General features: G+C 39.8%; 1 protein-coding gene across 1 annotated transcript in view; it reads left to right on the forward strand.

Annotated features, from left to right (window-relative positions):
• PLEKHH1 (pleckstrin homology, MyTH4 and FERM domain containing H1) overlaps window positions 1–12,113 on the forward strand; it is a 50,573-nt gene that overhangs the window by 35,527 nt on the left and 2,933 nt on the right. Inside the window, exons 21-28 of the mRNA XM_036383246.1 lie at window positions 2,390–2,567; window positions 2,985–3,140; window positions 5,687–5,787; window positions 7,520–7,661; window positions 8,547–8,689; window positions 9,583–9,712; window positions 11,323–11,409; window positions 11,924–12,070. Coding sequence (XP_036239139.1) covers window positions 2,390–2,567; window positions 2,985–3,140; window positions 5,687–5,787; window positions 7,520–7,661; window positions 8,547–8,689; window positions 9,583–9,712; window positions 11,323–11,409; window positions 11,924–12,070 — 1,084 coding nt within the window. The remainder of the gene's footprint in view (window positions 1–2,389; window positions 2,568–2,984; window positions 3,141–5,686; window positions 5,788–7,519; window positions 7,662–8,546; window positions 8,690–9,582; window positions 9,713–11,322; window positions 11,410–11,923; window positions 12,071–12,113) is intronic.

A 12,113-nucleotide genomic window follows, 5' to 3' on the forward strand; every position in this document is an offset into this window, starting at 1 on the left:
TCCCAGTAGAATAAAGCTGTGCCACTTTGACCATTCACATTAATATGTCATTTAGATGAAGCTAGTTCACAAAACTGAGTGACCTATACTAGCAGAAGAACTTTTTGTAGATATAACTGGAGCTACGTTGGGAAGTTTTTGCTTATGCAGCTACTTTCTTTATTGACAGAAAGACAGACCAAAGTAATTACTTGGAATGAATTACTTAAATTTTAGGTGATTACAGTCTGCTGTCAGGTTAGCAGGCAAAGTGACAGAACAAAAGTGAGGCATAAAACATCTCAGGGAACTGTAAAAAGTTAAGAAAAACAAACAAACCCGAAACATGTGCTAGTAGTGTTTTCTCTTACTTCTTTTGTGTGTAACTATGGTAACAGCCAGAAGTTGTTATCCATTGTTCATGCTGTGCTCTTTGTTTGTTTCCATGGTGATCAGGTCTTCAGTATATCTCACTGTGTCCTTAGTGGGGAGGTCAGAGCCAGAGATGTTTAGTTGTCTGTTGCAAAAATACACTGTTTTAAGACAAAAGTAAAAGAGTAAAAGTAAAAAATCCTGTCAAACAAATATTCAATTAATAAGCCTAAATCTGCCATTGAACTCAAGCTAAAAGTCTCCTGACACTGCAAAGGAAATGTGTACTCCTATCAAGTATTTAATTTTCTTAATGTTGCCTCATATTTGCTATTTCTTCTCAAAAGCAAAAATACAGGTATTGGGCACTCCACAGTGTTCAGGTTCTCTTTCCATTTGCTAAGACAACATGTTAGGGATCTTTTGTCTAGTACTAGGAACCATCTCTTCAAACTTGTGCATTATCAGCTCCCAGACAGGCCCATTTGTCCCACTAGTGGCGATGCTCTGCTGTTGGAGACTGTTGAATTTCATAAGGATTTGCTGGGCTGTGTGAAACTGATTTATTACATCAGCTTCAAGCTCTACTGTGCTGATGGTCTGCCCAAAAGCAACTTTGTGAACAAATATACGTCAAGCAGAAACAAAGAGTAAATTTATGTATATGATCCAGCTATGAAGCAATTAGGGGTAGACAAAACCTAGAAATTACACGAAAAAAGGCCTATGTTCACCTGTCCTTTAGCTTAGATTTGGAGCAGTTGCTAAATGGGATTTAGCATGGCTCCTTCTCCCTAGCTCTAGGAATACTTACCTCTCTTTGGATGGAGTAGATCCAGCTGTTTGTTAAGTAGATATACTTTCCTTGTTTCACACAGCAAGCAAGACACTAGAATGTTTACACTGCATAATGCATATGGTCTAGATCTATTCTAGGTGTTAAAAGATCTTAATTAGAAGAATTATAGATCTTAATTCTAAGTATTGTTTTTGTGAAAAGTGATTCAGCATACATGTCCAGTCTCTAAGAGAGGAGGAAAAGTGGGGCAGAGAGTTCTAAGTGAGAAGTCACAGGGCTCAGGAGCATCTGAGACATAAAAACCAGACATGACAGCTTCTTGATGAAGCAAGATTATCTATCTGAATATTGTCTGAGTTCATTACTGGGGAGGTGAGAAATATATTGCTATAGTGAAAAACCAGAACTCTGGACTTCCATGTTGCTTGTAGGGATTTAATTGTAATCATGTCCTGAGCCCCTGAAGACATCTTGAGTGGAATTATTTTCCCCTGGAAAGTGATAGCACAGTTACAAATCCATACAAATACTTCAATTTCAGAACTTACTGAGTATATATATTCCTAACATTTTTGTGCAAAGTGCAGTTGACCGTTCCTGCTTGACTTTGGAGACACTTACATCCTTTAGATGCTGTTCAATGGAGCACTCTCTTCAGTAGACAGTAAATTGATCATCTTCCTAACTATCCCTATCCTGTATTGAACTGTCAACAAATCTAAGCTTGCTTGGAATCTCTGTCAAGTGTTTTGGTTGGCAGATAGGGTTAATGGAAACTTACAATTTGTACAACTGTGTAAATTAATAAACACAGCTTGTAATGCATCAGTCTCACAGGATTATACAACTCAACATTTACCAGGACTTGACACAATAGTAATTAAATTCCACTGGCATGACAGCAAGTTTGAGGGTGAATTGATCTTGACTTGACAGATGCTATGATGGCAACAGGGTACAGAAGAGGGTATGTGTCCAGTCCACATAGAAGCAGGGAATACTCTTGTGTTTCCTAGAGATTCCATTGTCTGCCTTAGTTTTACAGATCCTTGGAGCTCAGGTTTGTGTTGTAGCTTTTCACTTGAGCTGTTAGTCTGTTGAGATGAACACTGGATCTGCATAGAGGCATATCTTTGCTGGAGCAAAGGCCTGAGGGAGGAATGCGTTGCCATGGCATGGGAATTGAAGAGGACATGGCACTTGGAGTATGTTTGTGGTTTTCTCCCCCTCTCTGCCTAGGAGTGAGATAGGCAAGTATGCCATCTACTGCCAGAGATCTGTAGACCGCACAGTGCAGGCTGGAGAGCGGGAAGCCAAGCCCTCCCGGATGGAGATCGTGTCCATCCTCCTGAGAAACCCCTACCACCACTCACTCCCCTTCAGCATCCCAGTGCACTTCATGAATGGAACGTACCAGGTGAGCCACCACAGCTGCCTTTCTGCTGGGCACTGGAGGACTGCACCGTAACCTGCCTCCTTCGTGTGGGTGGGTGGCACCATGGTATTTATATGCATATCTTCAGTATACATACTGGGAGATAAACACTGCTTCTCCTCCTTGCTGCTTTAGCTGATTCTCCCCAAAAGTGAAAGGAATTCACCCCTAGCTCTACAGATCTTAGGAAGAAAAGGTAGCTGAAAAAAAGGGAGAGATGTTGGAAGTGTCTCAATATGGGAAAGAATGTGATACAAAGGGAGACAATACGCAGGTGTTGTCACTGGAGCTGGCAGTTCATCCTGAGATGCTAATCCATATGAAACCACCTTCATTAGTTGTGATACCCATCAGTAGTCACAATCCTTGTGTCCTCAGTTAAGTCCTCTTTCATTGCAGGTTGTAGGTTTTGATGGTTCCTCAACTGTTGATGAGTTCATCCAGAGACTGAACCAGGAAACAGGAATGAGGAAGCCATCCCATATGGGATTTTCTCTGTTCACAGATGATCCTTCTGGCAGGAATTTGGAACATTGTTTGCCTGGCAATATGAAGGTACTTATTTTTCGCCTCTGCTACCTTTAGTATACATCTTTGAAGGACTGCCAAATGATTAATAAATCTTTCTTAATTAATTAAGATCAAATAAGCTTGGGTATTGTCTATCTAGATTCATATTCTCAGGTGAGATATTAATTCCTGCACTTGGGTCACAACAATCCCATGCAGCCCTACAGGCTGAGGGAATAGTGGATGGAAAGCTGCTGAGAGGAAAAGGACCTGGGGGTCTTGGTCAGCAGCCATCTGAACATGATCTAACAGTGTGCCCAGGTGGCCAAGAAGGCCAATGACAACCTGGCCTGTAGCAGTGAAGCCAGCAGGAGCAGGGAAGGGACTGTCTCCCTGTACTCAGCACTGGTTTTAGGGCCTTCACAATAAGAAAGACATTGAGGTGCTGGAGCAGGTCCAGAGAAGGGCAGCAAAGCTGGTGAAGGTCTGGAGAGTCTGATGAGGAGCAGCTGAAGGAGCTGAGGTTCTTTAGCCTGGAGAAAAGGAGGCTCAGGGGGATCTTATTGCTCTCTACAACTGCCTGAAAGGAGGCTGTAGCCAGGTGGGAGTTGGTTTCTTCTCCCAAGTAACAAATGACAGGATAAGAGGAAGCAGCCCAGAGTTGCACCAGGGGAGGTTTAGAATGACTATTAGGCAAAATGACTTTGCTGAAAGAGTTTCTCAAGCATTGGAACAGGCTGCCTGGGGAAGTAGTGGAGTCACTGCCCCTGGAGGTATTTAAAAGATCTGTAAATGTGTCACTTGGGGACATGGTTTAGTGGTAGACTTGGTAGTGCTGGTTTGATGATTAGGCTTGCTGATCTTAAAGGTCTTTTTCAAACTAAATGACTCTATAATTAGCTAGCCTAATCTAATATAGTTCTTAATAGAAAGATCTATTTTAGTAGGTGATAAATTGGTCAATTTTTAAAAAGTCTAACTCAAATTTTAGTACATATTAAAGTTTAATTTGTCTTCACTACAAAATTGAACATGCCTGAGCTAGGCCAGCTATGATCAGATATCACAACTGACATTAAATGTGACACTCCTAATTGAGACAAAATTGTTAGGCTGTGAATCTTTTGGCATGTCTGTATAAATTCCATCTGTTGGATTATGAAGTATCTCCTCGCTGTCTCCAGATAACTCAGGCTTTCATTGTTGATAAGCGTACAGAGGGGAGAAAGCTTGACTGAGTATGGCTTCACTGTAAGAGTGTTGTGCCCTAGATCATGGGAAGAAGAAGGCAGATAAAAGTGTTAGCACCTGTGACTTTCATATGGAGATTTTTACCCATGCTGCAGCTGAATGACTGCCTTAAATGAGCAGGCTGGCTGCCATTAATGAGACCCATCAGATTTTGGTACAAATCTGTGAGAATAACTTGTAATACAGCATTAATGGAGGAATAGTTGTAGTGCAACTTCAAAGAGGTCCTGATAACTGTAGGGAACTTAAACAATCAGTTTTACACAGTGTAAAATTTCACATTAAGCAACAGAGGAAGAAGACACCAATAACTTTGAAGTAGATGGTTTGAAGGAAAACTACCACAGACGATGCCAAATTATATCATTTGTTTTCATGGCCTGATATAGATCAGGTAATCTGGAGCTTTGCTGGTAATTGGACTATCTGGAGAGATGAAGTATCAGAGTAAACAAAGGAGCTTGAAACAATCAAGGGCTTTGCCTTGGCAAGTAATTAATAACCAGTAAATCTCAGTAGCTTACGAGAGGTTTAGAGATCTGATTATGTATTTCATGTGGCTTCTTAAGTTCACATTCCTTTCATTGAGATGCCATCAAAAGAGAAGTAGGGGCCTTCATTCGACCACTTGAAAAAGAGCTAGAATAACCAGGAGAAGCTGAATGGAAGAAAAAACCAAACAAACAGAAACCATGTTATTATGAAAAATGTCTGAGTTACAAAGTTGGACTCTAGGACCAAATGTTCCCAAAATTTGGACAGACACATCCAAGGGTTTGGTACAGCCATGCACATTCTGCTGCTGTTCAGAGGACATTAGTGCTTTAGTTTGGCTCAAGAGGGGACTTTGAAGTAAACCTACCAATCATTCCTATTAACCATGCTTTGACTCACATTAAGGAGTAATCTGAGAGCATGAAATTGATTGTTTTTGCATGAAACACGAACTGAAGATGTCATCCAACATAGTAGAGGACTTTGAGGTCACTCAGTCGGACTACTAGTGTGGGCATGGGGACTTAGGAACGGGAGTTTCTCTGGGCAGATCTGTTCCTCCTGAGCTTTGCTACTTGCTAACATGGACATAGCCACGAGAATTACTACCAGACCAGAATTCATGTGTGCCCCTGCAAGTTAGAGCTGGAGTTTTCAGTTGGAATGCTTTAATTTTTACATACTGTGCAAAGGATGTGTTTTGTCACTTTGAGCTGTGTTTATGCTGATCCAGTCTGTCTCTTTATCTTCTTTTCACAATATTTTATTCACTTGCTTTCCCCTCAAGCCTTGGTTATATATTTCACCTAAGTTTGTGTCTCCTCTCTCCTTGATATTTTTTAAAGATTTGTGATGTCATTTCTAAATGGGAACAAGCCTTAAAAGAATTGCATCCTGGGAAATATGAAGGTGGCACAAGAATTGTAAAGTTGACCTACAAGAACAGGTACTGTTCTCTGTTGGGTGGCCTTGCTACTGCTGTTAATTAAACATTCTAGACTGCATATATCTGTGTAAATGACCAGCACCATTGGTACTAAAACTATTTTAGCTAAGATGCAGTTAAATCCTACAGGAGATGTGATGGGTTTTGTCTGTTGCATTTACAAAAGCATATGACCTAGGGGTAAAACCCAAACCACTTTGCAATAGCAGAATAGACTTAAAAATAGTTAACAACTAGCTGTAGCACAATAAGGCATCCTTGGCACAATTTCATTTGCCTAGATCCTAAAACACAGTTGAAGAATATGTGTTAGTTGAGAGGAAGAGAGACCTAGAGGAAAAATCACTAATGAAAACAAGTATGCCACAACTTGCAATTAAGTGAACAATCACAAAGAGGGAAAAGATACAAGAACGATGTTCTAAATCATATGAGCTGTAGAAGAGATATGTAGTAGCAGTGTCCAAACTTTATAAAGAAAAAAACGTCAAAAATAAGATGATGAAAGATGGTAGAGAAGGGAAGTAAAAGACAAAGATCTAAATGAAAAATTGGAACAAGGTAATCACTTATAATACAGGTAGGAATTCTGAATTACAGTAAATCAAGAGCTGTATGAGAACAAGGAATGAATTCTCTTTGCAGGCAAAACAAAGGCTGCCCCAAAACTGAACAGAGAGTTCAGTATTGAACATATGAAGATTTTATTGACTGTAACGGTGGAAACAAACTTCTATCAACTTTGTTAGTTGGTATAATAGAGCTGAAAGCAGAAGTTACTGCTTTTGACCCAGAAGGTTGTATTTGTTTCGGGAGTGAAATTTTGCAGTATTATTTTGTTGAGCTGGAATGTGCATAGGCTAGACAGCAAGGATGTTTTGATATGGTCTTTCCAAGGCTGGACTGTTCTAACACCAAGGACTCTGATAAGACATTTGTAAGGTCAATATGGTCCTAAGAGTGTAGTTAATCTCAAAGAGACATAAAAATAAATAAACTGATCCACCGGAATGAATATATCATGTAGTGGAATTTATAGCCATAGATGCAGCTTGAAATTAATATATGAATTAGTTGCTGTGGACTGTAAGTATGAGGAGTGGTTCTGGGAAGCATTCCCCAAGCTGGTGTCTTCAACCTCAACTAGTAATCTTGCTATACCACTTCAAAAAAATTCCAAGTGTTGATGGAATACAAAACAATAGCTTTGATTTACTAGCATGTTTCCTTGAACAAAGTCTGCTAATTTGGTCTCCTATGTCCTGCTGAAGCAAACTGAGGCATTTTTAATAAGCCTTCAGTGTAAGTGGTCAAATCCAAGCTGGCAAGTCTACAAGGCTGCCTTGGAGAAGCTTATACATGTAGAGGAGAGGTAGTTCTCTTTTCTGTGATAAGCAGAGAAGGCCGTAATTTAAATATTGCCTATCTGCTTGATTGTGATGAATGGACACTGACTTATCTGTGTTTAATAAGTGTTCACTGTCTAGAAGTGGCTGGTTTACTGAATTCAAATAGCTTCCTAAGCTAGAATGCATGTTTTGAGCCTCCTTGCTCAAATCTTGTTCATAAGGGAAGCATCTCAGCTTCCAAATCTGTCCAGTACCCCCTCAGTGGAAAAAAAAAACAAACAAAACAAACCACACTTTTATTTTGCCTCACCTTGATTTAAGTTCCCAGCTGTACTTTCTGTTCACAGTATCTTTTTACCTTCACAATCCTCCCTATTTTTTAGACTGTATTTCCGGAGCCAGGCCAAAGGTGAGACAGACCGTGAGCGGTTGCTACTGGCCTTCCAAGTGAGCAATGAAATAGCCAATGGAAGGTTTCCTGTTAATAAGGAATTAGCTCTGGAAATGGTGGCTCTAATGGCTCAGGTGAGTATGGCAGAAATCCTCTCTTTTGTCCTCCTTCATCTATACACTATGTTTGACTAAGCAGCTCCCTTTTACATCAAAGGCACATCAAACATACAGTGTGATTTGTCAAGCAAACACACCATCAGATGAACCATACAGATCCATTATAGTAGCATACCTATAGCTGTAGGGAAATTTGCTTTAGCTGTGCCTCTCCTTTCCCTCTCAAGAAAAATATTGGAAAAAACAGAGTGAGGCTGAACCATCACTGGACCTGCTCCAATTAGTACCTTAGCAGAGATATGGAAATAGTACCACCACTAGAATTCCATTAATAGTAAAAAATTCCCCTCTTACACTGCCAATACCCTCTTACTCAGGAGGAGCATCTTCTAAGATCCTCTATTAGGTCTCCAGGCTTGCATTTAGTATTTTACCACATAAAACACATGTTGTGGGTTGTGGGCATGATAAGCAGTATAATAGTTTTTTACTGACCTGAAACTGAGTGTTGTATTTGTTAAAACAGTGTAAACTGAGGTAAAGAAGTGGGGGATGTGATCCAAACTATTTACAAAAATGCTGTTCTTTTAATTGGCCAATTGAGAATAAATCCCCAAAGCCTGGAAGTTTATACAGATGTGTGTCCTCACAACACATACCTGGCTGAGATCATGTTCCATTCTCTTAGATCAGTAGCTAATTCCTTGGGCAGTCATGTCCTCAGTGGTTACTCTTCTGTATGCATTTGCTCTGGTTAATGCTGTAGACAACATTCCCCAGCTGTGTCTTTTTGCATGCCTAATAAACACAGTAGTTTATCAGTATGGGAATTCATGGAATGTTCTACTGCATTAAGGACCTCATAGTTCTGTTGCCCTATAAACTATAATGTTGTCTTAGGTGGAATATGGGGATTTGGATCGACCAGGATCTTCAAGTCCTGGGGGACCATCACAATTGAAAATGCAGCATCTTCTCCACCAGGTTTTAGATAAATTCTACCCCAAACACTACAAGCAAAACATTACTCCTGAACAGCTCAGGTAAGCTGTTGGTTCTTCAATATTTTGTATTGAAATCAGCTTTTGCTTGCCAAATTGCCTTTACATTTAAGAAGTTTCAAGGAGCCCTGTCAAGATTATTGATGTAGAAATGCAAACAAAACAAAAGTGTCAGGAAAAGGCTCCCTTAAAAGAAAAAGCAATATAAAAAGAGACAAATCACCAACTAGTTTTGCCATAGACAAGAAGTTTAGGCCTTTTACTTCCAAATTAGGCATCTCAGTTTCAGAAAACTAACCCAAGCCTGAGATGAATTCTGAGTTTTATGTTTTACACTTCCCCCAAGTGAATCCAGATGCCTAACATTTTCAATAAGCCATAAAGCCAGCTTACATGGGTTGCTTTAGGCCATGCAGTAATTCTGGTAGGACATATTTTGGCAGGGTTTTTTGATGTTTTGACTTAGACAATGCAGAGAGCTCAAATACAAAATTCAGATGTTGCCACAGATCTCAGATCTATCTGATTTAAAGTGAGAGAATGTTCTTCCTACAGACCGTAAACTACTTAGGGATGCAGTGGTGGAAGTAACACAGTTACCTCCTTTTGGAAGCAAATTCCATCTGCATGTAGCAAGGTAGCTGCCAAACCATCCCTAGTGAGCCAAATCAAGAGTAAGTTAATACATATTGCCACTCCTTATAAAGCATACTACAGGCAAGGTATGAGGAAGGTAAGCAAGTATGTGGAAGTAGAGAAAAGCTAAAATAAATTCAGGTTGTAGAACTGATAGTGCTAACAGCCCCATCTGTAAGTGCTGTGTAGAATAACCTTTTTGGAGTGAAGAAGTACATTTATTAGCTGTTGCAAGTTTACATATCTTTCCTTGGAAGACATTAGTAAGTAATACTGTCTTGTGTCTTGGATTCCTAAAGGCAACTGACAGACAGGCTGGTGACAAAGTGGATGGTGCTGCAGGGATGCTCTCCACCAGAATGCATTCGAATTTATTTGACGGTGGCCCGTAAATGGCCTCTCTTTGGAACCAAAATATTTGCTGCTAAGGTAACTGGAGCACACGTTTTTCTGTTTCCAAGAGTGAATTATCTGAGAAGAGACATACCTACAGCCTCTGGTAACACGAGTTGAAAATGCTTTTATTTCAGAAAGGGAAAAAATCAAACAATTCTGTTCTGAATGAGCAGCCCTAGTACCATATAGGTTGAAAAAGAAGACAAGTATATTCTAAGCACTAGGGGTTGCTAGTGTTCAGTAAATAAATACTGAAGGTTCCCTGGCTGTGTCAGTTGATCATGGTGCAGAGCACTTATTACCTGTCCAAGCCTTGCCAAAGCTTTCTGAGGCAGCAGTTTTCCTGGACATCAAGGCTGCAATGGTAGTTTAAAAATTAACATTTACATACCACAGTGGGGGAGGAAGGGAAGAGTCACCCCTAAGTCACACCTGGTAGCTAGTGCCAGCTATAAGGAGAATTGCTACTTCAGTCCTGTTCTCTGCTTAACACAGAACTGGATGCTTTCCTTGCCTCATGGGAGAGGCAAGTACTCCTAATGTCCTGTTGCAGAAACAGAAATAAAAGTACACATTGGGTAAGGTACCAGCCTACAGGCATCAGTGGGAAAGAACAGCTGCAGGGAGCGGTTCCCCCAGCAGCTTGTACCATCCCTCACCCCATTCCAGGCTAGAGCTCTGTACCTGTTGCTCATGCCTGAACTAATTTCTTAGCACATAATGGCTGTCTGAGAAATCAGACAGGTTTTGGCATTAACCATCTTTCCCATCCCAGCAGAAATTTCTGCTGCTGAAAGCTTGAGGGAGATCTTCTTCATGGTTACATGTCTCTTGTTTTGAAGTCAAAGCTGCTCTGGTTACAGAAGAAAAGTCTAATGGTGAAAGGGACCTCTTGAATAAATATACAAGAAAATAAATAGTAATAAATATACAATATATTTTTCAAAAGACAGTTATTTCCACTGTCAGGACTAAAAGAGGTTACTGGTATTTGAGGTTACTGACAGAATATGTAATTCAGTATACTGAAGAATCAGAATATAGAATAGGTGGACCCACAGGTGAAATAATGTTGGTATTCCTGATGGTTAATGCATGTTATAACTTTTCAGCAATTAAACAGCAAAGCCTATGGCATTAGCCATGTAATAGCAGATTCCCAGGAAAGATTTTCTGTTGTTAATCAAAACAAGTCATCTTCAACAGACAATTGATGCACATTTGCTGTAAGATTTTGTAAGAAACAAAATGACATTGATGTGATGGTACTTGGTATAGAAACCAGCAGGTTTCACTGCCTTCCTGACAGATAGGAACAGTATAAACACGTATGTTTATAACTCCTAGCATTTCCTTCAATTTTAACCACACTGATGGCATCTAAATAATTTCAAAGGCTTTGTTATCCTTGTATCTCTTGTGCCACTACTCCAAAAAGTATATGTAAATCTGAAAATGTTATTCCAAATTTTGGGGAGAGCTGTCTTAAAAATCAAACCAGGTCACACCAGTAAGCCTTTAGTAATAAGCCTTTAGGATTTTTTCTCATCTTCACTTTATCCTTAAATCTCAACATTTATATCAGAAATATCATTCTGTGGTGTTCAAGAAATACCTGAATTCATAATTTTATTTCTCTCTAGCCTATTTTGCCTTCCTCATCAGAAGACTGTCCAGTCTGGATAGCTGTGAATGAAGATGGTATCAGCATACTGGATTATAACACAATGGTATGTTGAGGAACACACTTTCAGAGGAATACCTTACCTAGCACAGAAAGACATTCCCCTGAGTCCAGTGAAAGTCACTAACAGTTTGTCTTTAACTTCAAATGTGAATTATTATTAGAAGTTAGTTTGTAAAAGTCAGAGATGAGGGAAGGCAGTGTTATGTTTGAACACTCCACAGACAAAGGAAAATTACATCTGCTCAAGGTAGGGCAGCAAACATGTTCATACATCTTGCAAAATCTCAGTGGTGTGTGCTTTACTACCACCATCTGGAATATAACAAAATCTGTACTATGAAGTAGTGAGGCCTCGAGCACACCAGGAGAAAACTAGAAATGCGATTCTCACTTGAGCTTTCTCTGCCAGCTCTTACCTTTAGAGCCATCTACTGCCCTTCACTGCTGGAGATCTGGTGTTCTTGCAGGAAGTAGCAATATAAACTAATATATTAGTTTAAGGTAGACATTTGGAGGTTTTTACAGAACTATGACTTTTTCAAACTCTCTGTCTGCAGCATTTGAAGGTCTCTTATTCATACTCTTCTGTGCTGACCTTTGGAGGCTGTCGAGATGACTTCATGATTGTAGTCAGCAAAATGAAAGAAAGAAGTTCTGGAAAAAATAGCACTGAAAAACTCCTCTTCACAATGGCAATTCCAAAGGTAATTACAAATGAAAAGTGAGTTTCTTTCCAGCTGGCAGCAT

This window comes from Molothrus ater, chromosome 6, assembly GCF_012460135.2.
Source record: "Molothrus ater isolate BHLD 08-10-18 breed brown headed cowbird chromosome 6, BPBGC_Mater_1.1, whole genome shotgun sequence".
Lineage (NCBI taxonomy): Eukaryota > Metazoa > Chordata > Aves > Passeriformes > Icteridae > Molothrus > Molothrus ater.